Source organism: Nematostella vectensis, chromosome 12 (assembly GCF_932526225.1).
Source record: "Nematostella vectensis chromosome 12, jaNemVect1.1, whole genome shotgun sequence".
NCBI lineage: Eukaryota > Metazoa > Cnidaria > Anthozoa > Actiniaria > Edwardsiidae > Nematostella > Nematostella vectensis.
This window is the reverse complement of record NC_064045.1, coordinates 6,271,983-6,298,987: the sequence shown is the minus strand read 5'-3', so window position 1 is coordinate 6,298,987 and position 27,005 is coordinate 6,271,983. Positions and strand designations below refer to the sequence as shown.

At 42.6% G+C, this 27,005-nt stretch overlaps 3 protein-coding genes and 1 long non-coding RNA gene across 8 annotated transcripts in view; 2 read left to right on the top strand and 2 right to left on the bottom strand.

The window, feature by feature from the left end:
* The first annotated feature begins 12,301 nt into the window (after positions 1-12,301).
* Positions 12,302-16,297, top strand: LOC116615471. Its single transcript, XM_032377102.2, has 4 exons — positions 12,302-12,437; positions 14,472-14,553; positions 15,374-15,459; positions 15,848-16,297. Exons 1-4 carry the CDS (start codon positions 12,405-12,407, stop codon positions 16,118-16,120), a joined length of 474 nt encoding a protein of 157 aa, XP_032232993.1. The 5' UTR covers positions 12,302-12,404; the 3' UTR covers positions 16,121-16,297.
* Positions 14,377-17,480, bottom strand: LOC125557586. The gene is made up of 2 exons (XR_007305328.1): positions 17,137-17,480; positions 14,377-14,687 (listed from the first exon to the last, which is right to left on the bottom strand). It is a non-coding gene; the product is annotated as an uncharacterized LOC125557586 (long non-coding RNA).
* A 267-nt stretch (positions 17,481-17,747) lies between these two features.
* LOC5508291 (amino acid transporter AVT3B) lies at positions 17,748-24,116 on the top strand. 2 transcript variants are annotated; one of them, XM_001628847.3, is made up of 6 exons: positions 17,748-18,002; positions 19,669-19,774; positions 20,730-21,357; positions 21,618-21,715; positions 22,238-22,690; positions 23,153-24,116. In XM_001628847.3, exons 1-6 carry the CDS (start codon positions 17,956-17,958, stop codon positions 23,447-23,449), a joined length of 1,629 nt encoding a protein of 542 aa, XP_001628897.2. In that variant the 5' UTR covers positions 17,748-17,955; the 3' UTR covers positions 23,450-24,116. The 2 variants fall into 2 exon arrangements, with proteins under 2 accessions (XP_001628897.2, XP_048576324.1); XM_048720367.1 differs by lacking the exon at positions 17,748-18,002 and adding an exon at positions 19,431-19,449.
* Positions 24,068-27,005, bottom strand: part of LOC5508299 (voltage-dependent T-type calcium channel subunit alpha-1G) — a 48,508-nt gene continuing 45,570 nt past the window's right edge. For all 4 annotated transcript variants that reach the window (XM_048720364.1, XM_048720366.1, XM_048720363.1 and 1 more), the window contains one exon: positions 24,068-26,667. In XM_048720364.1, the coding sequence (XP_048576321.1) occupies positions 25,882-26,667 (786 nt within the window). In that variant the 3' untranslated portion in view covers positions 24,068-25,881. The remainder of the gene's footprint in view (positions 26,668-27,005) is intronic.

The window sequence follows — 27,005 nt, the reverse complement described above, 5'->3', positions numbered from 1 at the left end:
AGGTACCAGTTGGCCGTGCAGGAGGCCAAGGTGAGACTGAGTCTTGCGGTCGCACCAGGAGTGTGGCTGATGCCGAGCGATCTGGTGATAAACACGCAAAGCGTCGTGGGCTACAACAATAAGCTGCAGAAAGCAACGGACTCCATGACGCTCGGCGCAAACGCGATCAACACCGAGACAAAGCCAGTCGGTGCTCATAACATGGCCGGTGGGCATCCTAGGGTGCAACACGTGACTGACCACGTGCCGTCCCGGCGGCAAAGCAAGGATTCCGCCCCTGCGAAAGTGCACGCAGAGGGCGCGGCCCCTGCCCCCTCTCCACGTACGCACGCTGCGCATAACATGTCGGGCAAAAGAAGTGACCACACCGCCCTCAAGGCGGGGCTGTCGGCACTCGCGGTGGCCGCGGCGTATTACTTGTTCCGATAACTGCTTTGCATTCGACGAACCAAGAACGCGGCTATGGCTAGAATAAGCAAGCACGCATTTTCGCCAAGGAATTTCACCGCTTCTCCTGCAGCCTTAAACACGAAGTTCGCGATGCTGCTTACTAGCCCGGGGAGAAGCTCGCCCAGCTTTTTCCCGATGGCCTTAAGCCCGTTACCGACCCCTCTGGCCACGGAGGAGAGCGACTTGCCGAGCGACGTCACAATGGCCGCGATCGTCGTCGCTACGGCCAACCCGATGGCAGTGACGGTAAAGCCGTACTTTTTGAAGATGGCTTTGATGCGCTCTCTTAGTGGCTTTTGGTTCTCGAGCTCTCGGTTTTCGCGCTCTAGTTCGTCAATCTCGGACAGCCTCTCCTCGTTGCGCACACGGGCCTCTTGGCGGCGATCCTCTGACGTGTTAGGGTCGTCGATGGTCTCCCTGTCTGTGGCTACCACCCCTTGCAGCTCTTGGACCCGTTCTGTGTTCTTCTGGATGACCGCGTCTATCTCTGCCACGGACCCCATCGCCAGCTCGAAGCCTTTTAGCTTTGCAACGTCCTGTCGGACGCCCCAGTCCTCGTTGAACAGCTGTCTTGGCTTAGACCAACCTCCTCCTTTGCCGAGTTTGCGAACCTGTATTAGCGTCTTTCCCCTCCGGTCTGACTGGAACCGTAACAGATTCTCGTTAAGGTCTGGGTATTTCTCCCTGAGGGACTGGAGACCGAGTCTTGTCGCTGCACCCTCTGTGATGAACGAGGTTTCAGCGCTTGCCGTTCCGGCGGTTTGCGTTGCGCTTCGCGTAGCCATGCTATGCTCAGCATGCGTACGCGACGACGTGTTCGTCATTGGGATCGTCTTCCCATCGTAGGGGTCAAACGGGATGAGGGGCGTCGTCTCGTCGTCCCCCGCCCCGCGATCGGTGGACGCACCCGGCAAGGTATCGTCAATGTCAACGTCAACATCACCCATGATGCGTGCGCATAACTCGTGCTATGCTATGTTAGACATGTCTAACAGTCCGCACCATAGCCACACGGCTCCGTACTTTATGTGTATATACGTATACGATGTCAGTCAGCGATAAACTTGACCCCCAACGAACACCCAGAACTCCTCTGGGGTTGAAAGCCGAGAGAACTGTTCACCGGGTCACTCTCAACCCGTCGACGCTATATGTGGCGGTCCCAAAGCTATCGGAAGGCGTCACGCTCGTGCCTGGCTCCTTGAGGGTCGATCTCGATCTTTCCGTCTCAGGCCATGCGAATAATACCGTCGTGAACAACGTCGGCCGAAATCTCGTGAACCGCCTGAAAATCACGTTTGCAGGAGAAACGCTCCAGGACACCAACCGCTACGACGTCTTCAAGACTTATGAGGAGCTTTACCTGTCCAAGGTCGAGAGAGAGGACCGCCTGGAGGAGGGCATACAGTCAGAAAACATGCGCAAGCTTCGGCTGGCGATAAAGCGACCAGTAACGTCAAGGAGAACGCTCTAAACGCCGCCCACGTGGCGAGGTACACCATCCCGCTAGACCATTCTCTGCTGACGGACCACGGGGTGCTGTACCCAAGGGCGCTCTCCGAGGCGCTGCTCTTCGAGATCACGTTCGCAGCGGTTGACCAGGTAGTAGTCGGAAGCGATGCTACCAAATTATCCTATGGCATCAAAAATCTAGAGCTGGAGTACGAAAGCCTGAGAGACGACAACCTCGCCCGGTCTGCAGCCGCCGCCTACCAAAACGGCACAACGTTCTTCTACGAGCAAGTGAACCTTCACAAGACTTTCGTGATTAACAAAGGGACGGACAGCATAATCAACGAGAGTGTCAACCTGCCGCGAAGGTCTATGAGTGGTCTGTTGCTCCTCTTTGTGGAGCCATACACGGCAGGGGCTCGCGACTCTGAGAAGTTCGTGTACCCCGACATCAAGAGCGTTCGCGTTACAATCGACTGCATGCCAAACAAGGTCTTCAGCCACGGATTTCTTGAGGGAGGCGAAAAGGCGGTTCGTCTGCCCCTCCCCGGGGGGGCACAGCGGAGCGCCCGCCGCCCCGGCAATCGGCCCCGAGTCGTTCTATGGCGATAACAAGTTTGCTCTGTGGATCGACCTTCGAACGACGGACGACAGTGCTATCCATGGGGGTGGTCTCCGATTGGTCAATACCCGCGACGGTGTGCACCTCGAGATAAAACGCACGGCAAGCGGCACGGGTAACGTAAACTGTCACGTGTTTGTGGTGGCCGACACCCAAATGAACCTTATGAACGGACAGCTAGAGTCCATACAATACTGAGCACATACGCCGGAGCGGTATGGACCCGAAAAACGTCCCATTTAACGCTCTCATCGTGGGCCCGACGTCATGCGGGAAGACCCAATTCGTAGTGGACCGGCTGCGCGGCCCTTTCCGGGGCAAGTTTGACTACATCGTACTCGTGTGCCCTACCTTTGTCTACAACAAAACATACGACGGCTTCGGCGAGGGCGAAAATCCTCTGTTTGTCATCGCACCTGAGGCGGGTCAGATTGACATACTGCTGAGGTTTGTCTCCGCTCTCTTCGAAGGCACTAATACGCTAATTATACTCGACGACTGTGCGGCCTCGAAAGACGTAAAGAGGCGCTCTGACCAGCTCGTCAGCTTGGCGTTCAGCGCGCGCCACGTGGGTATTAGCGTGTGGGTGATCACGCAGCAGCTCACCAGAATCACGAAGCCGTTCCGTGAGAACATCGCGGCCTTGGTGGTCTTCTATACCCCGAGCAAGGCGGACATGAAAGCTATCCTGCATGACTACGGCGCGGAGCTCTCAGAAGAGAAGATGTACATGAAGGCCCTCAAGACGAAAAAGTTATCGAAGTAAGAGTTTTCCTTGGGTTCCCCCTTATACCATCGCCCTAGTTGAACGGTAACCACCGCCCTAGGGCATAACGTGTGTGTGCACACATATACGTATATATATATATATATATATATATATATATATATATATATATATATATATATATATATATATATATATATATATATATATATATATATATATATATATATATATATATATATATATATATATATATATCCATATATATATATGTATGTATATATATATATATATATATATATATATGTATATATATATATATATATATATATATATAGTACACAAAAACTGGAAATCGACTCTGCCAAATTTTGGTCTTTAATAAGACTTCTTTAGGGCAGACTGAAGAAGGTGAATCGTTAAAAGCTTATTTACATCAGAATAGTGGCGCGAGACGCAAAAAAATTACAACTAACAAAAACGCGCATTTTCTAGAATAGCGCGCGCTATGGATAAAAAGAATTTACACATCTCTACGTGGGTTCCTACTACAAAAAAAAGTCATCACTATTAAGACCCCGCGGGTAGATAGACCTAAGCCGATAAACCCACTGGCCTTCCCTTTCCCTAAGCTGAGCCTCAGAGTTACACTTATCTATAAGTTGTACCATAACATTATTAAGACCTAAATGATTGTCGCAATGAAAATGTTGATAGATAAGGTCATCCTTAACTTTTTCACTAACCGTGTACTAGGGTGCTTATTTAACCTACTTTTATGATTATTAAAACGCTTCCTAAAACTATTGATAGTACACCCTACGTATTGCTTGCTACACATAGAGCAAGTAATTAGATAAACAACAAAATCTGAGTTACAGTCCAAGTCAAAATTAATGACATATTTCTTATTAGTAACTGTACTGCGAAACTCCCGCCCTGTCTTAAGAAAGTTACACATCCTACACCTTTTACCGCCACACTTACCACAACCTCTAACCTGAGTACTATCCTCTTTAAGAGAGGAGTGCACCAACATATCCTTTAAACTCCTAGGTTTCCTATAAGCCACCATAGGTACCCTACCAATAGCACCCCTACATTTACTAGAAGACTCTAGAATGTGTCGTCCCTAGGAATACGTCTAACCCGGTCAACTTCCCTCCCCACAAACCTGCTGTCATAACCCCTATCAACTAAATAACCTTGTAACTCTAATACCCTCTTTTCGAAAGAAGAGTCTTCCGAACATATCCTACTCAAACGTAAATTATATAGTTCTATGTATAGAGTCTATGTGAGCCATAAACTCTCTCAGAGCGTCTTCACCTTCAGTCCAGATCATGAAAATGTCATCGATATACCTACGCCATAAATAAGGCTTAACTGGAGAAGAGTCTATGATTTCCTTTTCAACTTTAGCCATAAAAAGATTAGCATATGATGGTGCCATTCTAGTACCTATAGCCGTACCTAATACCTGTAAATAATGCTTCTTATTAAATACTAAGTTATTATTCTCCAGGACAATGCGAGCTAAGTCCACAAGGTCCTCAGTAGGAATATAATTACCTGTTAACTTACCACGTTTGTCCAAAGCGGCTTTAAGAGCCTCCAACCCCTTATCATGGGGTATGTGGGGGTAAAGCCCAACCACATCTGCTGTGACTAAGATAGCCCCCTGAGGTAAAGTTCCCATATCCCTCACTATATTAAGAAAATGTTTAGTATCCTTAATATGGGATGGTATAGATGGCACCAAATCCTTAATATGATAATCTACAAACTCAGATATCTTTTCAGTGCAAGTATTACACCCCGATATGACTGGCCTACCTGGGTTACCCTTCTTATGTATTTTAGGGAGGAGATAAAATCGACCTGCCCTAGGCTTACCATTGATGATAAGATAATCTAGAGTCTTATCATCTATAAATCCATCAGCAGACAACTTACGTACCCTTCTATTTACTAGCTCCGTAATATACTGCGTGAGATCCTTGGTTTCCTTATATACCTCCTTGTCACTGAGCTGTCTTAGTGCCTCTTGAATATACTTATCCTTATCCATGACTACTACCCCAGACCCCTTATCCGAAACCATCCGAAATATGCCCTATATTTGCCGTCTTCTTAATAATGAGTCCTTTCGTAACCACGCCTAAAAGCTGACAATCGGCCAAAAAATGGTAATGATGTAAATATCTTGATCTTTTTTTCTTTAAGTTGATGAGCTTGTAGAATCCTTCCTCCATCAGTCCTCGGGAAAATCAATACGAATAAAATCAAAAAGCCCAAACTGTCGCGATCTCGTACCAGAACAATGAATACAATACACAAAAACTGGAAATCGACTCTGCCAAATTTTCGTCTTTAATAAGACTTCTTCAGGGCAGACTGAAGAAGGTGAATCGTTACAAGCTTATTTACATCAGAATAGTGGCGCGAGACGCAAAAAAATTACAACTAACAAAAACGCGCATTTTCTAGAATAGCGCGCGCTATGGATAAAAAGAATTTACACATCTCTACGTGGGTTCCTACTACAAAAAAAGTCATCACTATTAAGACCCCGCGGGTAGATAGACCTAAGCCGATAAGCCCACTGGCCTTCCCTTTCCCTAAGCTGAGCCTCAGAGTTACACTTATCTATAAATGAAAATGTTGATAGATAAGGTCATCCTTAACTTTTTCACTAACCGGTAAACTAGGGTGCTTATTCATCAATAGTTTTAGGAAGCGTTTTAATAATCATAAAAGTAGGTTAAGGCCAGTGGGCTTATCGGCTCGGACTTCCTCATCTTGCCCTCTTAGTGAATTGTAATGACGTCATATACAGATATACTTCGTGTAAGGAAAAGGCTTCGTAAGTAGGCGTTTCCAGATAGTGCTCCCAAAAACACCCAAAAAGAGCTTAAAAAGTGCTCCAAAATCAAAATAGTGCTCAAATAGTGCTCGTTGGCAAAAAGAAAATTACCGTATATTTTTAAAATTTTTAGAGATAAGTTGTGTTTAAATTAAAATTTGAATAAAAGAAAGAATATTGCTTTTATTAAATACATGCATTAGAGTATCTTATATTGTTGTCCATGAACGGGTAAATCACACTTTAGTGTATAACAACTAACTGTATTATAAATGACTTTGTTTTTTTTTTTTGTGTTTGTTTACCATTGTTATTTGGATACTACTAAAACACAATGTTCATTTTCATAAATGTGGACTTTAAAAGCACACTAGCATACACACATTGGCACCAGTCGGGCCAAGACGGGACGCTAGCACAGTCTATTACCCGTGCAGTCCGGCAACCATGGACAGCTGTTTCGTCCTTATTAGGACCCGTCAGCATGGCATAGCCGGTTTGCCTCAGTTAAACTTCATCGTCAAAAAAACTGCAGGGCGACTTCGACTCGAACGAAGTGCTTTAAACCACAGCTTAGATCCATGTGGGATCTAGAGCTGCGACCGGGCTAGCGTGATGCCAATTGTGCGGATCACGCATGCGACCTTTGCTAGTCTAAAACTCCGTCGGATAGCCAAACTATCCTTGCGAGTATGTATACATAAATGTGGACTTTAAAAGCACACTAGCATACACACATTGGCACCAGTCGGGCCAAACGGGACGCTAGCACAGTCTATTACCCGTGCAGTCCGGCAACCATGGACAGCTGTTTCGTCCTTATTAGGACCCGTCAGCATGGCATAGCCGGTTTGCCTCAGTTAAACTTCATAGTCAAAAAAACTGCAGGGCGACTTCGACTCGAACGAAGTGCTTTAAACCACAGCTTAGATCCATGTTGGATCTAGAGCTGCGACCGGGCTAGCGTGATGCCAATTGTGCGGATCACGCATGCGACCTTTGCTAGTCTAAAACTCCGTCGGATAGCCAAACTATCCTTGCGAGTATGTATACATAAATGTGGACTTTAAAAGCACACTAGCATACACACATTGGCACCAGTCGGCCAAGACGGGACGCTAGCACAGTCTATTACCCGTGCAGTCCGGCAACCATGGACAGCTGTTTCGTCCTTATTAGGACTCGTCAGCATGGCATAGCCGGTTTGCCTCAGTTAAACTTCATCGGCAAAAAAACTGCAGGGCGACTTCGACTCGAACGAAGTGCTTTAAACCACAGCTTAGATCCATGTGGTATCTAGAGCTGCGACCGGGCTAGCGTGATGCCAATTGTGCGGATCACGTGTTCATTTACAAACATCACCAATGTCAATAATGTCAAACCTGTCAACAGACCTTAATTATAACAATTTCCTAACGAGAAATAATTACAATAGATGTAAAACAGGAAACATGGCAAACAGATCTTCTAGATAAGGCATTCTATTATTGTAATGAACTCCACAGGCTACCCAATATTTGTGGTTACCGAAGCACAGGCTACCCATTAAAATGTCGAAATCACCAGTCTTACAGTCTTAGCCTAGTTGAGATAATATTATTTGTAGTTAAGGAAACTAGAAAAGTCTATATAAGACAACAAAATCTAGTAACTTGGGTTAAAAAAGCTAGAATTTGACTTGTTTACCTGAGTCATTTGCACTCAGAGTTATTTTTTTTAGTTCAAGGATGCAAAATCGTCTCGTGGTTTCCCGAGTTCAATGGATCGTGGTTACAAAATCACATTATCCAGAACCTCACAACCCCGACGTCAAACCAATACCAAGTCACGTGCTTCGCGAATGACAGCTGTCGATCATACAATTTTTGCCAGGAGCTGGAGCTTTGCCAGCTCAGCAACTCGGATCACGTGGAACACCCGGATGACAAGGAGCCGAGGGAGGGATTTGTCTACCAGGGTACTAAGGTAATGGCTTTAGACTTTTCTTACAGACACAAGCACTCATGTTGACGCGTGTGCCTGTCGCGTGTCTGCCTGTCAGCGTGCATCTGTCACGTGTCTGCCTGTCAGCGTGCATTTGTTACGTGTCTCTCTGTCAGCGTGTTTCTGTCACGTGTCAACCTGTCACGTGTCTGCGTGCTTGTGTCTGTCAGCGTTTCTGTCACGTGTGTGAACTTGTATCTACCTGTCACGTGTCTGCGTGCTTGTGTCTGCCTGTCACGTGTCTGCGTGCTTGTGTCTGTCAGCGTTTCTGTCACGTGTGTGAACTTGTATCTACCTGTCACGTGTGTGAACTTGTATCTACCTGTCACGTGTCTGCGTGCTTGTGTCTGCCTATCAGCGTGTGCCTGTCACGTGCCTGTGTGCTTGAGTGTCTGTCTGCGTGGTGCCAACATGCCTCCCTGTGTGTCTGCCTGTACACTCTCTTGATGTTTTAAAGACTATTGCAATGTATAATAGAATGCATCTACACTCTATTGGTGTTTTATTGACTTATTAAATATCGTATAGAATGCTTGCGCGTCTGCCCCATGTCCTTCTGGCCTTCTCTGCCAGGCGGACTTTGCTCACGACTAGTACATATGTGTGTGCCCTGTGACCGACCGGACGACCGTCTGACACGTAAGTCAAAGAAAGTGTCTAATATTTTCACTCATTATTCAATCCTTATTAGACATTCATGATCCTTGTGTTGGCTGTGTTAGTTCGCAAAGGTTCGATATTGGAGTAAAGTTGTGTCCACCCAGCCTTCTTGCGTCCTATTGGCGTCTTCATCCATGTGAGCTTGCTCATCGGGGTTGACTCTCCATATATTAATACTAATTGGTATTATACCACCACCTTTTTAAGTCATGTATGCTTTTTTAAACGCTTTTTTAAACGATGCATACAGTTGAAAGAACATATCCAAATACGTTGTGTCATCTAATCACAATGCGGAACGTGACTCTGCCATTGCAGTGAATCTGGCTTGAGTGTGACTCTGATGTGACTCTGCCGTAAGTGTGACTCTGCCGTAAGTGTGACTCTGATGTGACTCTGCCGTAAGTGTGACTCTGCCGTAAGTGTGACTCTGCCGTAAGTGTGGCTCTGCCCTAAGTGTGAGTCTGACCTAAGTGTGACTCTGACCTAAGTGTGACTCTGCCCTAAGTGTGACTCTGCCCTAAGTGTGACTCTGCCGTAAGTGTGACTCTGCCGTAAGTGTGGCTCTGCCCTAAGTGTGACTCTGACCTAAGTGTGACTCTGACCTAAGTGTGACTCTGACCTAAGTGTGACTCTGACCTAAGTGTGACTCTGCCCTAAGTGTGACTCTGCCGTAAGTGTGACTCTGACCTAAGTGTGACTCTGACCTAAGTGTGACTCTGCCCTAAGTGTGACTCTGACCTAAGTGTGACTCTGACCTAAGTGTGACTCTGACCTAAGTGTGACTCTGACCTAAGTGTGACTCTGACCTAAGTGTGACTCTGCCCTAAGTGTGACTCTGTCCTTAGTTTGACTCTGCCATAAGATTTGGTTAGGTCGCTGAAATACCAGCGTTTTGCGGTTGGGGTAGTTCATTGAGCAGTGCCCAAAAATCCACTGTTCCACTAGTACTTTTCTTAAAAAGTGTTTGAAGATTATTTTTGTTTTATAAAGAAGCACAAATCTATGCAAAAAACATGATGCCATGTTTACATCTTCTACCTTTAGCGACGTCTATAACATGCAGCAATACAAAGGCGTTGGAGTTGTCTTGTCAACAAGGGGCTGTCTTGGACTGTCAGTGGGCCTTGTACGCCAGGTCCGCCCGAGAACCGTGTCCCCATTCAGCGAACCGCATCTGCACCGTACAATATCCCAGACCCTCGTCAAGGTACAAGAGTACTGCCAGGGGAAGCAGTCGTGTAGTTTCAAGGTTAATCATATAGACTTGGTAGGGTTCGATCCATGTCCTAATGTTTTCAAATATCTCGAGGCTCGCTATGCGTGCAAGTGGGTCTCTCTCTAGCCAGTGACGTCACTATCTGTCAAGCATTATTCAGCGCGCAAACCGACCCAGTGCTTCCCGTCCCTTTGCACTCCACAGGATTCCCAATGTTTGAAAAAAAAAATCACATTTCCAAAAATAGCCAAATGAGATCCTGGCCTAACAGGCCTCTATAAGCATGTACTGTATTGCATTTGAGGTAAAAGGTAAAATGTCACCCGTTACTAGGTGCATGTACTGTATTGTATTTTAGGTAAAAGGTAAAATGTCACCCGTTACTAGGTGCATGTACTGTATTGTATTTTAGGTAAAAGGTAAATTGTCACCCGTTTCTAGGTGAGTTGCTACGTGCGAGTAGTAGATTTCGACAACATTGGTGACTAGTTAGAATCGAAGGCGCTACCATTTGTTATTCCCCTAGTTTAAATGCATGAAATGTTCATCAATAATAAGAAATTCAACGTCCTATTTTTGCTCGCATCTCGCCAAGAAAGAAACAAGAACTATATGCGATGACCCAGCGTTTTTAAAAGATTCTAGCGTAACAGTGATTCGAGGTGATAATTGAGACACTTAACTCATAAATAAAACTCACAGAAAAAACTCACAGCGCGAATCAAGTTGTCGTTCTACTCGCGCATGCGCTATAACTATATTGTCACCAGTCCCACAGGTACATACAGGAAGGAGAGGGACTGGAATTGAGAAAAGAAGAGGGCTAACATGCGTGCGCACCAATGAAATAGAGTAGAGATGGATTCCTGAATTTTATAAATGACATAAATGGAAAAGAAGAACCGGTGAAGTTTTTTTAAATCTTAGCGCAATCTCAGCAGCTATTCCGATTGGCACAAACAGTCTCCGATGAGCACGAACAGTCTCCGATGAACACGAACAGTCTCCGATGGGCACGAACAGTCGCCGATGGGCACGAATAGTCTCCGATGGGCACAAACATATCAAACATATTTCCCAGGGATAGTGTCCTTCGTATGTATTGCCTTATATGGACATTGATGCCCATTCGCGCTCCCGGATCTACAGAAAACATGGTGAAAAATGACGATTCCTGTCAATTGAGACTCGAGGAAAAAATTTGTCAAAAAAAAAACTTGATCGCTTGGTCAAATCTTTTTCTTACTAATCTTGAAAAGTCCTTAGACCCAGGTCTCCAAGGGATTGACCAAGCGTGTTTGAAGGTCACCCAAATATTGATATGCAGTCTCCGATGGGCACGAACAGACGCCGATGGGCACGAACAGACTCTGGTGCGCTTGCCGAAATGTGCACAAAGTCGGGTTTTCTAAGTAAACGCGCGTCGCAATATTTTCAGCCAATTAAGAGGGAATTTCTTGCTTATTCTCTGAATTCTCCTAACAAGCTCTGTTCCTCGCGCCCTTGCATCCTGCTGCCTTATAATGATTTATATTTCTTAAGAAATCCATTTAATCTGTTTCAACAAATTATGGTATAGCTCGCTCTCCAGCATGGTTTCATGCATTTTACCCGATTGTTTCTAAGTTGTTTTGTTTTAATTGTGTACTCGATGCACGATCCCGTCGCACGCGCTTGATGGCGACATCTCTGCAACTCGAGTCGTAGAGAGTGCGGCTACGAAAGTCAAGTCGTAGTGTGTAGTTCAGCAATTCAGGGCTAAGAAACGTCAAAGGCAGGTCGCATACGACTGAATCGTGCTGTCTAAAAATATCTACAAATTCAAACAAAGGATTGTCTAATTTAATGTTTATATTGTCTAATTTAATGTTCCGAGATGAACTTTTGTTGTTTTATAATGAGGGATAACGAAGCGAAGGTTCCAGAAAACATCTGAGAGCCAGGACGAAGTTTTCGTCGTGTTTGTTATTTTTTAGTTCAAACCTCCCAGCACCGCAGGTAACCCGAGTTTTGTGCACCCCGTGGGCTAGCGGCTTGTCGGAAATATCTCCATCAATTTCCTTAAAAGCTTTCTAAGAAAATGACCAGTTAAAAATCAATATTCAAAAGCGGAAATAAGGCGTTCTTAATTATGAACATAAAGCTTTTTTCCCTAACGCGCCAAAAACAATGTGTACAAAAGAACGATATCAAATATTTCTTATTAGCATAAGTGTTTCTACGTAACCGGGGTTCGAGATGTCTGTGACATGATTGGCTGATTAGAAAAAAGGTTTTTGTTATGTAAATTGAGATGTCAATCTCTGGACGGCGGCCAGAGGGCTCCATTGTATAACGAACTCTCATATGTTGACAGTCTTGCGCAGTCTGAAAATATAAAAAAATCGCAAAAAAAACTCAAATAATAACCGACGACAACCGAACAATGCTGAAGCTTTGCATTGCATGCAGTAACAAGGTAATTTTAACGATGTTTTTAAGACATGACAATGCTAATTTTATTAGATTTGAGCGGCCGAACTATTTGTGTTTTTGTGTGTTCGTTACGGGGTCAGTGGTCGTTCGTACGAGTGGATACACACACTCTAAAATAATATTACACTCGCTACTTTTATGTTACCCTGTTCTTAGCTCGCCTTTTTTATACCACCTGCTTTTTAACAACAACAAAGTTCCTTGTTTTATAATCATTTGAACACGAAGCATAGGTTTCATTGTGGATATTTCTCGACGATATTTTGATGCAGAAATAGTAAAGGCCGGTTCCTTGCAAATTGCGGGAGAGGGTGCGTAAGCCACTACTATCCCAAAAATTCCAACCAAAACCGCATCTAAAATCGCTTACTCTTTTTCAATTTTTATTCTCATTTGTGTCCAATTCTACAATAAAAGGATTTTAACCTGTCGAGTTTCTAGGCAGTGTTTTGTTTTTGGTATACTCTGGCCCAAAACCCCAACAAAGTTTATATGTCGGTCATAGTTTGGGCTTTTCGCCGATATGGGAGGTGTAAAGGAAAGACATCGCGGTTGTCGCGAAAGCTTTCGCGGGGATTTGCCTAAGAGGTATCTCTGTTTTTGTTTCTTAATGAGAGGTAGAATGTTTTAAAAGTAGACACATCGTATTTTGTATTTTTGGCTGGATTTGGTGACTCAGTAGGGAAAGGTGTATTGTTTATCTATCCTTCAAGCTTTTAACCTGGAAACCATTCGTCCGCATAGCTTCTTGTATTTTCCTAAAATTTGCTAATTATTAGACATATATTTGAATGTAGAAAATACGGTAACTCTACCTTTAAGCTTGGCTGATAACTACAAAAGAATACAAAAATAATATCTAGTTACCATATAATCTGAGCTTTACACTCTTTTTTAAAACTAACGAATAAAGATATGGAGTTTTGAGTTTAAGGCAAATTCGAGTCATTAATATATTTTACCCGAGGAAATAGTTGAATTAATCAGATTTAGACAAGTTGAGACTGAAATTCGAGTTCTAGAGTGAAAACAGAATTTGGTCCAAGAACGAGTGGGAGGGAAGGAATAAAGAGGCGGGGGGGAGGGAGGGGGAGGGGAGGGAATGGCTGCGATCAAAATTTCCATTTCTTAGGTGGTTAGGTATATTGTCTACTAAACTTCTCAAGCGGAAACTGTCGGGAATTGAGAAATGCTTAATATCCAAAGTTTGAGAAAAAGACATCCTTTTATTAAGTTATTTTCTTTGAGCAAAATAATTATCATTCGATGTAATGTGTTCCATTTTTTTCAATTATATGAAGATAACTCTAATCTCGATGCGCTATTTGAATCATTTGCTCAAAATTATTCAAATGATGATCGCACTATTTTGCTAGTGTTCGCATGCGCGAAAGTGCTGTCATATACTGTAAATGACACCTCCCCCCCAACCCCCCACCCCTTGGTATCCGTGATTGTTATCACAGTCAACACACTCCAACAACCAAGCAATCCAGTGCAGAATCAAAATCGGCGTTTGATGTGCTTGAGATTCTCTCTTGAAGGTGTGACTGCACAGGCTTCCCAACCTCTCGGTCTCCAGTCAATCCCACTTAAAGCCGCCTTGTCACCAGTCTACTTCCGGTCGATTACGTAACAATCTCTGATGATTTTTAACGGAAATATTTCAAAATTTTAAAAGCAGTGTGTCTTTTGGAAGTTTTTTCGAGGATTTGACTGATAATTTAGAGCGGATGGCCCGTTTTATAGCGCGGTTTCTAATGGATTTTTTGTCTTTTGACGGTTGACGTTTCCGACGGACCCCCGGAAGTAAGTTGGTGACAATGCGGCTTTAACTAGCCCGAATATTTTCACGATTGATCACCCTGTAATTGTCCTATAATTGTCTTATATCCTAGAATAAAGGTCACAGTAAACATTGCTTTGTGATGTGTATTTATTCAGAATAAGCGGTATTTCTAACGTCTGAAAAGTAGGTTGGTATGCCAGTGGTGACTGGTATCATTTTGTTCTGCAGGTTGCATCCACCAATCGGGCTTGCCCTTGTGGTCACGTGTTTTCTCCTAACTGCAGGCGCATAGGTGGAAAGCGGTTTTCTGGTGAGTTTGTAATAGTCTCTTGTTGAAAGCTAGCCTGCCAAAGTGGGGAGCCGCAATCTGCACGATATCGCCTCCGTTTTTTTCGCGCAACGAAGATCGGCTATTCCAGCTCGGGATTTCCGTCTAACTAGCGCCTGTGGAACAGGATAAAAGCCATCGTCGATTTTCCGAGTATGATTTATTCTTAAACGAGAGAATCCCAATACCTTTTGTTAAAGGTCATTTCACAAGGCCAGCTATGTTGATCTTTCTACAATTCCCGCAACTGTTGACCCATTTCGCGGAAACGATACCCGCTTTTGCGTCTATGGGTGCATACCGGTAAACCTCTTTTTAGCCACGCCCGTTCCCCCCTTCCCCTCGAACGAATGTTGTTCACTTAGGCCAGGAACGGCGCTCAACATTTGCAGGGGGGAGAGGGGAGCATTAATTTGTGTGACAAACATAATTGCTAGACATGGGATTTTGTGAAGGTTTAGCGTAATCGGTAATGGGTCAACTAGTCTTGGCGCGGATTGTATGTAAATGCGAACAAGCGCGGATACAGGCCTATTTTACATCAACAGGTCACGATAAGAGTTAGTACTGTGTGAGCCATATCCGTATGTCTCAATTCTGTTCATAGAGCCGAAATATTTTTATTCTTATTTTCGTAAACAGGTCTTTTTTTTCTCGATCCGCGCCTGGCGACGATATTTACACTGTTAGCGGGCACGAAAAAATAAATGACCTCTAACACATGACCAAAAACATGTAGGATTAAGACACTTTTTGTTGATAAAAGTGATTAATTTATGCATTTTATAAATTTGTTGTCAAGGTTACCGTGTTGGTTTCCAGCGCCAGTCCCGAGCGCTAATCGAGCGACATCAAAATGGCGTCAACAAAACGGATCTGTCGCCCAAGGTACAAGGGAATGAGTGGTATACCTGTGGCGATGGTTTGGGGGTAGTTACATGGTGCACGCGTTTATAAACAAATCAAAAAGAAAAGTGTTCTTGCGTTTGACCCCGTTGACTTTGATAACTCGAAATCCCCGCCAATTCAAACTAGATTCCCTAGATACTATTTTTAGTCACCTGTGTCGAGCGTTTCTCTTCTCTTGTTGGGGAGAGTAGTAAAATCATCAACACAGCGGCGACTGCTTGAAGTCTACCTACTCGGCTAACTCCAACTACCCCAAACGAGACAAGAATTTTTGATTTGGCTATAATAGCTACGGTAGTCCTAATAACGGCCAACAGTTAACGGTTCGTTGAATCTAACTCCTTGCTCTGTTGTTGTTGTTTTACAGAAAAAGCAAGTTGTTTGTCGAATAAGCCCGAAAGCTATCAAATCGAACCCGGACATTAAGAGGATCACAGCTTTTGACAAGAAAAAGGCAAAAAGGCGGCAAAATGGCCAACACCTCAAGGAGAACTATACTAAGAGCGGGGACGATCGTAAAACACATACATTATCGCCACATAAGTGCTTGCGGTACGCACTTGCGCTAGCGGAGATAAACAGACGGCTTGTTGCACAGACAACGTTATGGAGAATGCTTCCAGCACAGAACTCAATGTGAATTGGTCTACCTGTTGTCAATTTTAATCGCATAGCTTAGTTGCCAGGCCTCATTCCTAGGTCACTTTTTGTGCCATGCTGACAAAGAGTGGCCTGGAAACAAAAGTCTTTGCATTTCTTTACTTGTATATAATATCATGTACAGTTAGTAGGGGAACCCTCGAGTCCAGGACACAAAGGAAAGAGTGAAATGCGGAGGGGGATTTGGGGGGGGGGGGGGGGGGGGTTCTTCCCATGTCGACCTGATAGGCATGGTCGTTGTGGAGATCAAAAGGGATTTTTTTTTTAATCTGTGTTAGTATTTTCAGAGGTTAACCTTTGCTTCTGGGATATTTCTGTGATAGCAAATTCGGTAACAATTTTTGGTGTGCAGTAATTTTTACGTGTATTTTTTGAATTCCCAACGAGCGTGTCCCTATCACTTTTACCCTAAAAAACACCCCCACCCCACAACCCCCGGGCGTATTAAACGTCCCATATGTGTGTTCGCTCTAACTATCAGCTATTACATACTAAGAAGTGATTTGCCCTCGAAAAGTGCCATATTTGCTATAAGGAACAAAAACTTCAAGAACACATGCTTAGAGATCAAGCCCTTTGCGACCTGAATCTTCTGATTTTGGTGGAGACTGGGAATGAAAATGTGAAATGCTCCCTCAAACTTGGCTTTTTATCAAAAGAGGAATCTTAGTGTAGAGGTTAAGGTAGTAAAATTATTAGGAAAATATAAATATCTTAATTTATCTCCAAAGTTGTGAAAAGCAAAACATGGCATTGATTATAACAACGAGAATGAAATGGACACGTTGTGCGCAATGCGCCGTGGTTCATCACGTATTCTGCATTATTTAACAGCAAAGTGTTGTAACGATCAATTCAAAAGAGAATATTAGATTTCATACGATGTAAATAAATAAAAAGCCTTAACAATTTTTAAAGTTTTATACACTCGGTTTTCGCTCTAACGTGACCATTGCGTCACACAGTCTATGGCTGAGGTTAGCCCGATTTCCTTACCCTGGTTCCAGAGCCTCGTGCGTCTCTTTAGTGGTCAGCGAGCAGGCGAGGTCTCTCTGAATAGAGAGACGCTCGAGGCTCTGGGACCAGGGTACGATTTCCTGAGCCTGGGTTACAAATTTCTTGGATAGGATCCGGTTTTTCCTCTCTTTCGTACTTTGAGCAAAGAGATGAATCCGCTCAAACCCTTTTTTGGCGTATTCATAATTTCTTGTCACGTTACAATAATGCGTGACAGCACATATTTCTAATTACACACTAAAAAAGCCAATATTTCGACTTCGAACCTCAATATTGCCTGCACTCATCGATATTTCTCGTGAGAAAGGATAAGGCTAGGTACAAATACCCGTGTGTTTTATGACATTAGCGGGCCTTGCGTTATTTAGAGAACCAAAGATAAAAATGAAGTGTTATGTGACGGGTTGTATGAATGCATTATATTTAGTTCCGCGATTTATATACATATCCTTTTACATATCCCTTGAGCATATGGCCCATAACTGGTTTTCTTCCAGTTTCGCCATAACTGGTTTTCATCTAGTTTCGCCATAACTGGTTTTCTTCTCCAGTTTCGAAAGGGCCCTTCTGCTCAACGTCACGTGATTTCCTGGATGGAACGCGAACATGTCACATGTTTATTTCATTCAAGATGGCTGCCACGAAACAAGAAAGCAGTCGACTTGAATCAAGTTCAAACCTGTATCCTATGGCCCTGTTATCTTGATATCGTCCAGTTATCTCTCTAGCAAAGCGGACTTTTAACAGTCACCGTCTCCCTGCGAATTGGCTTGGATTTGATGATTTTCAAGCATTGAAATGGCACATTATGTTCCAATTAGCGAAACCGGCGGTGTCGTGCTGTCGTAAGTAACCTAACTTTATCTTTTCGTTTTTAACCTTTTTCAGAATTAATTTTTTTAAAGCTATTATATATATGTTAAAGCTATTTTTATTATCAATGTATAATACAATTTTTGCTTTGATTCAATACGGGGCAAAAAAATTGGAATTTTTGTTATTTTTTTACACGAGTAAACACGATCATCAACTCATTGGGTTTATTGACTAAACCTTAAGGGTGCTTATATTTGTTTTAGAAATCAAGAACAGAGTATTTTTTTATCTCAATCTATTTATCATTGTTTACTCTTTAATCATCGGACCAGTCCACCGTACATGTCATTGTTATATGTATAGAACAAGCGGCGTTCAGATAAACACAAAACAAAAATTTCGATTTCATGCTAGAATGTAAGGAAAAAGTAACTTATTACCGGAAGGAATAAGATTGTTTCACAAACAAATGTAATACGAAAAGACAACAAAATTGTGCTTAGGTCAAAATTGCTTACTAAAGTTTTGTGTTTTGAGTTTGTTAGAATATAAAATAAGTCAATTACAATATCTTTGTCCAGGGATAAGTCTCCTTTGCAGCCAGCGGTCTGAGCCACACAGCGCTCCCTGTGTGTGACTCTGACCACTGGAGTGTGCGAAAGAGACCAACGTTAGATGTGACAGTCCTTCATTCCATCTTTTACATTCTTTTACAGAGAAGGTTCTTATTTGAAGGGTTCAAGTGTGTGTGTGTGTGTGGGGGGGGGGGGGGGTCGTTTGCCATTAAACGGAATATTTTTTCTTAGGTAGCCCATCCTAGCTCGCAGTGGTAGTCAACATTGCCTCATTAGATTGGACTTTCCAGTCGAGTGGGTGGGTGGGTTCTTCCATACCCATGGGCCTGGTCTGGGCTCTTTAATATTGCACTCCTAATGCACCAGGTTCCTGTATTGTTATATAGCAATAGAAAATCTGTATCAAGCCAAACACTATTAGATACAAATAAGCCACAATATCAATAAGTAATTTTATGTACCTTGCTTTATTGTTGCTACAACATATTCTTTTATATTTAGCAATTTATGAAAAAATTAAAACTTTTATATGGTTGACTGTGCGCAAATTATCTTTTTTAGCAAAACGTATGGAACTTCAAAACTCATGTCTTTCCATATCAATTCATTGCCATATCAAATGAAACTATTAATATATTCTGTTTAAAAAAAAACTTTCTACACTGAACACCATACCAATGAAGGTTGTAAAAGAAAAGGGGCTGTATATATTATTTAATTGTAGAAAAGGATCATAAAAATCTAAAAATAACTTATTTATTAGTTGTTATTTTAGCTAGCTTTTCATTAGCTAATTTTTAGTCTTTGAAATATACCATTCTCCAGGGGCGGATCCAGGATTTCAAAATGGGGGGTGGATGATGGCCGGATAGACGGCTTATAACTGATCCAGTGGTCCTTGGTAGGTCACATAGATCTAACAATACTTTATACTGAATTGGATTTGTTGCGTCAGCAAAGTCAAGTAGGCGAAAGCACAAGAACACTATTTATTTTCTTCAAACAAAGTGACTTTCAATAATTTTTTTACTCAAAAAGGGGGGTGGATATCCACCCAATTTTGTTTTGGGTGGGAGTAGTATTACTGTATCAACTAACTATTATTATTTTCTTATTGTAGACCTACAGCATGGCAACAGTTTACAGACTTTGCGAACGTATTGAAGGCATTTATAGGCACAAGCTACCTGGCTTTGCCATTTGCATTCAAGCAAAGCGGATTAGCTGTAAGTATTAATTATAATGACAAAGATATAAGTTCAAGTTCAAGTTCTGTTAAATCTATCTCTTTTAAACAAAATACTGTTCCGTAGGTTTCCATTTTTTATGGTTGTATGCTAATGAGTGTTTAAATGGAAAAGTATTTTTTTAATATGTTTGGAAATTCTTTTAATGAGATTCAAGCAATTCTTGACCAAAAATATTGCAGCTAAGGTATTAAAATTGAGCACCTGCCAAGGGTCACACCCAGTATTTTTGGGCTATACAAGGAGGGGTGCATGTGCACCTTGCATGCTCCCCCTGTGTACGCGCCTGCCTTTTTCACAACAGCTCTTTCTATGATTTTGATTCGACAAGCTATGCCCACCAAATCACCATGGTAACACACAAAAAATAATTTTCAAAGTCTTTTGAAATAATATGTATGTATATGCAGTACATAGAGGCAGGGGTTTCATTAGGCCCCAGTGGCTGGTGGAAACATCAGCTATGTTCCACCTAGCGCTGGCTACTTTTTAAAAAAAGTTGATTTAAGTTTTATTTGAACTAATAAAATAAAATGACTTCCACCCCCTACTTATCAATCTCCACCATCTACTCTGAAACTTATGCACATAATTTTTAGGCACATAATTTTGATTACTTGACAATCTCCATCTTGTCATCCACCAGTTTCAATTTATTTATTTAGCCATGTTAGCAATGAACACTTTAGAACTACAACTTCATCAGTCCTGATAGACTTTTAAAAGTTAAAACCTATTGGCCTTGCGACGAGTTTTCAAAAAAGTAAAACAGACCCTTTTTTGAGTGTTTTCGCTATGAAACATTGCTGTACCTAGCTAATCAAGCACTGTTCACGTGTCTTATTCCTAACGATACAAATAAGACTTGAGCCATATGGATAGCGAACAAATACTTTATGTATAATGATATTCAAATGACTTTGTTTCGTTGCAGCTTGGAATTGTGGCGCTTGTTCTCATAGCTACTATAACCGATCACTGCTGCCAGATGATCATCAAATGCAAAAAGGTTGCTGTCACGATGATTCTAGACTCCTCACATCAGTACCGCCAACTAAAAGCTGATCACTGCCACGAAGAGATGCAGAAAATCAGGATGGCCGTCGAAATGGAAATGACCCTTGGAGACATTGGCAAAATCACAATTGGCGATTGGGGCTTGCGAATTGTCAATGTCGCTCTCGTACTGACGCAAACAGGATTTTGTGTGGCCTACTTTATTTTCATGGGAAATACAATTAAATCGATGTTCCCATACGAATTTCCGAGCCAAAATATCACAAAGAATGCCTCCGTGCAACATTTGCCTAAACTAAGCAACTTTCCAGTACCTATAAGCGATGAGTCGGTGAAGACAATAACGCTGAATGGAACATTACTCATGGATGCAACTCACGGCCAAAGATCAGCTCCCATGTTTCCTCTATTGCTCTTGATTCCTCTGCCATTCGTAGTCGCTATGGCTTTCATACGCAAGATTCGTAAACTTGGACCAATAAGTGGGCTAGCCAACATTGCTCTACTGGCAGGTTTCTTTGGGCTTCTAGTTCAAATACTAGATGGTGAGTGAAGTGTTCTTCATTATACCATTTTAAAGAAAGGTGGGTTAGCACAACAGCTAACATCACCTAGTAATAACGCTGGGAAATCAATAAAATATATATATTAAAAAAATATAAAAAAGGGTACAGAAATAGAACTCCCATGCGATGGGACAAATTACAAAGCCATAAGACTATGTTTCTCAACGCCCTCTCGATTATAAGTGTTTCGTTGTGATACTATAATTGAATGACCAAGCCGCTTTGATTCTTGTCCCCAGGTCTCCACTTCAAGCTGAATGACGTCACTCTTGCCAACTGGATCACTTTCCCGATCTTCTTTGGACAGCTAACTTGTGCCTATGAGGGGATTGGATGCGTAAGTATCTTAAGGACGTTTTTCTCTTTTATTGTTTGGTGTTGGGGCGTTGATACCAATAGAGAGCTTACAACGCGAACGGCATCATTAACTGCCCACGCCCTCAGGAATATCACAAATTTCCCATTGACGTCTGTGACAGTGCGCGTTGAACCAGAAACAGGAAAAAAGGCGTTCTGGATTTGCTGTGAAGGACGACAACGGCGTTTTTTCTTAGCAATTCGTAAGCGCCTGTTCCGTTTTGATGCCCTATGGAGTATGGATATTAATGATGACAGCGGCGAAAATGGTGATAATTAAAAGACAATACAGAGATGATAATGGTGTAATAGTAGTGTTGATGTTAGTGATGATGATGAAGATGACAAGGATGATTTTGGTGATTAGTACCGTAAATGATCTAATAAACGCCCCATATCTTAAGTACGCCTTCTATCTAATAAACGCCCCTCCCCCCTAAGCCCCCGGCGTTTATTAGATCCTTTACGGTAACTACTATCCAATTTTTTTATCTTATTTCAGATTATCCCTATCGAGTCTGGCATGGGATCTAACCGTCCTCGCTTCCCTCTCTACCTACACCTCACCCTTGCTCAGCTCTCGGTTCTCCTGGGGTCCTTTGGTGTTTTGGGATTTCTTATATACGGCAACGACGTTCCACAGATCGTCACAGACAAACTAACTACTGGTTTATTCGCTCAACTCGTCCGCGTCACTCTCATTATCGCTGTACTCTTCACATACCCTTTACAACTTTTCCCTGTTATTCAAATCGCCGAAAGTCTTGTGTTTGAAAAAATCAGAAGAAAACACAAGTCTCATTTGTCCGACATTGTGTCCTGCCCGGCCGATGCTATCGGACGCCAGGAAGTAACGAATTACCAGACAATCGATAGTACAACCAGCCATGGCGAGTCTGGCGTTAGCGTCCATGCAAGGTCAAAGGAGGCCAACGAACACGAACTACAGTTTAAGGTATGTACCCTACTTTGTGTATTATTATTTTCATTATTTTCAATGGTATGTCTATTTTTTAGGAAAAAAAGATTTACATCCAGCGGAGGGAATTTTAATATAATTTTATTTATTTTTCATATCTAGCAATTTTGTTTTGAAAACCGTCGTTTTTCATGCTCAGGCCCATTCCTTATTTGATCGTTACCATATTTGGGAGTCCGCCGCTTCAATCGTTTTCTTATTTTTTTTCCTCCCTTAGAACAGTGAAGTAAAAAAATTCCACGCAAACTTGCAGGAATTCGTGTTAACTACGATTTTTCTGACCGTCATCTTGAAAATCGGTCCAGACCCTAACAACGTTTATGATTATCACGGGTATCCCGCGCGCTTGCCCTAGGCTCCATTGATTGATATGTTTTTTTTTTCTGGCACGGAACTACAAAACGCAAAAATGTATTGTTTGTTTTCTTTCTATTTCAGACAGCAGCATGGAAACGTAATTTTCTTCGCTTTTTTCTTGTGCTGATAACCGCTGGCATGGCAGTTTTACTAAAGGACGACTTCGCCTATGTGAACGCTCTGATTGGCTCGCTTGGGAGCTCCGTTCTCGCCTACATTCTCCCGTGTGTTTTCCATTTGGTTTTGTTCAAAGACAGCAACTCTGGACCTATAGTGATCAAGGATATTGCACTTATTATTTTTGGTGTTGTTGGGGGAATAATGGGAGTTGTAATTACAGTTCAAAGTATTATCAAGGATTTCTCTCAACGATTATGATCCATTAAGGAGAATGGGCGATACCATGACATCTGGTGTCACATGCAGTATTGGGTGACAATATTCAATCATTGTTGTTCCAGAAAATATCCATACCCCCCCCCCCCCCCCCCCATTGAGGGGATTGGAAATTCCGGGGGGGTGGTTAGTTCAAACGCCCAGGAGTTTCTCAGAGGGGAGGGGGAGTAAAATGCCCTTTTTCCTTAACAGTTACTGTATTTATTTTTTTGCAGGGGTTGGAAATTCCAGAGGGGTGGGGGGGTCATACCTCCGACCCCCTCAATGGAGGGGGGGGAGGGATATTTTCTGGAACTACACATTCCCCAACTGTACCCGAGTCACTCAAGAACTCTTTTGTTACGACGAAGGGCCGACGCTCGAATTGTCAACATAACTACTCTGTTTCACAGAGGCGTGCAACATACTTGTTGGGCCTGGTGTGGATTTATAGCTTGCCACTCAAGGACGAGTGATTCCCAAGCTGTAAAAAATAAGTGAAAACAATGTTGTCTGTTTTTTTATGCAAGCATAAAATATTTGCACAATAACGACAACTATTTTATGGAAAAAAAGTTGTAAGGACATTGCTCTTACTGGAACAAGAAAACAATTATAATATTTCATTTTTATTTCTATTTATTTGTCATAAAATCAATTCTAAAACTCACAATTGCTATCTATTCTATTCTTTCTGTGCTAACTGAGACAAAAATAGACTTTAGCAGTCCCAACTAATAAATCTTTATTTTCTATTCCTCCACCGATCGTAGAAGAGCTAATACCGTGAACCGCCACATTATTGTCTTTCGGATACTTGTAGGTAAATCCAAACAATTATAACACTAAACTATTCAAGGTCCAGATTGTTTTCCGAGGGTTGAATGCCCCTTTTATTCAATCGAAGGCAAGATAGCCGTATTCATCCCTGAGTTAGCGCTAACCTGCTTTCCAACCCCTGGACAGGCACTTATTCACTGCAATTAAAGCACTACTTTTAAACCATCAATTAGTCAAGCACGAATTTTACACCTGAAGCTTGACACATGAAGTGCTTCTTTCCTTTCAAACTCGAAAAAAATTTCCATTTCAATCAAGAGATTGCTTCAGACGGAAAGTGGTATAAGTTGCGTTCCTTTACATTGACCCAAGTACTGTTTGAAACATACTAGCAGACAAGCGATTTCTTGAACTCGTATTAAAATGTAATATGACGTTAAAGTCCTATAATTTTTTTAATTGAGAGCATTCCTTGTTTGCACCATTTGTAATTATACACATGATATAGAACAATTTATGATAAAAACAAACGAACTAAGACATACTTTGCTGCCAGCAGCAAATTCGGGTAAACTCGCCCTAAGAAAAGTGTCGACCTCCCGTCGACCTGTCTCATAATAAAAGCAAAAATGAGTACAAAATATGCTTTGTTATTTACAAAATAGTTACATGGCCCATTATTTAAAACTTTAGGTAGCGACGCATGTTAAAATAATAAAAACTCAACATAAAAATTGGAGTTCAACCTGTAAATAGAAGCAAAGAGTCCTAAAGGTGATGAGCCTTTACTTTTTGAGTCTGCCCGTTGTGACTGTTCCTGAACCGTCTGGGCCCCTTCAATATTGTCCCTAGCCTCCTTAGATAAAACATTTTGCTAGCGTTTGGCCTATAGCAGTAAGCAAAGCTAGCGGGCAAAACATTGTGATGCATGAAGCGAGAAAAATTACCTTGTTTTCAATGTGGTTTCTTCTTATCCGTTGCATTTTGTACAAAAATATCTACAGCTCTCAAATCCTTAGACGAGCTGTGTAATGTAAGCTCATTCTGGAGCTCTGTTTTGTAGTAATAGAGAACTATGTGTTTTTCTTATTTTATGTTGATTTTTGTCCCTACCCTCCCCCTTTCTACCCCTTTAACCTACCCCCTCAACACGTTAAACAAACTTACTCTAACGTACTTGTTGTCAATGCTGTATTGGTCTGATAGACGTACGCTTGTGGAGATAGAAGAAGTGGTCATACTTTCGGAAAAACTGGCACCGAAAGCCACCTCAGGAGTTTCCTCGAAATAATAATAAAAAGAAAGTGTATTCAATAAGCTCGTTTCCAGGCTTGCAAAATGGCGAATTATCTATGGCGTCCAAATAATACCCCCATAGGACTCTGTAACACTTGGTCTGCAACACACAGTAACTCTGAATTTCTTCATTTAAGATATTATTGCAGATGCTTTCACAGTTGGCGAGTTCTCCACCGAATGGTATAGGTTTGCTTGAGAAGTAAAGAAAGCCCATTGTTTGTTCTAATGCACCATTATCAGAAGAGATTTTGAAGAATTGAATTCATATTTGACATTCATGTCTTCCGTTAATGACGTAGTGCTTTGAAATGTTACTCAGTACAAGTGGTATATTATTTACTGAGACGTGACGTAAACTAGACATAACTCTGCATCCGGTGACTCTTATCTTCTGTTGCTGTCGCGGGACGCATATTCTGCAGCAGAATATTTTCTTCTACCTCAGCCCCCACGGGCGCGCTTTTGCTGCTACTTGGCCTTCCTTCATTCGAATCAAATTCCTGGGCGTCAGGGGTCCCCCACGCTAACTCTGCACCGGAGCGTAAAGCCGGAGGCATTTTGTGGCGGTACTGCGCATCCTCGCTTTCAGAAGAACCGGAAGTGGACTTAAGCGAGGGTCTTGGGCTAAAAGCCCTAACGTCACTTCCGCCATCGGTGTCCAGATTGCTGTCATACAAATCGCTATCTTCACTCATCGTGTAGATCGGTGCCCTTGGTGACATTGTACGAGGCTCGACCTGTCCGCCAATGCTGTCCGGTTTCAGGCCACTGTCCCAGGAAGGAGTGAACGTCAGCTCTGGTCCACCGGCTTCTTCCTGGTGTTTGCCTTGAGACTTGGTTCGTCTTCCTATCAATGGACTTAGACGAGTGAGCGAGCCCGTACTTCCTACCATCCTTGAGCTTTCAATGCTGGGTTTGGCAGACGTGGGGCGTCGACGATCGGTGATTGCAGGCCTTAAACTCGGCGCTGATCGACTGAGCATGGCTGGGGGTTTGATGGCGTCTTGCCGAGTGATGCCTTGTAGACCGAACTCGTTATCAAACGAGTTGTACCCCTGACCATTGACTGCGACCATCGGTAAGCAACGGGAAGAGCGAGACTCGGGCTTGGAATAATTGTCAGCCTCGTCATCAAACGACACCTGAGTAAAAAAAACACGGGGAGCTTAAGCAAGACGATCGCAATGGCGTATATGTGAAATTCAAAATTGGCACATGGAAATTCACTCTTTTACTCTTACATGAGCCATTTTTTTATATTAAATAATAACAATGTAAAATATATCACTGTTCATCAAAGGCATGGCATCCTGATGATGAAATAACATCTATGTCATTGCGATAATAATGAAAGAAGGCCAATCACGCCGCCATTTTATGCTCCCGCTCAATTCCAAGTCACACAAAGCATCCGTTTCCATCTGCTCATTCAAGCGAGTGAGCAAGATATTTTCAATGAAATATCGAAAATAACGTATCA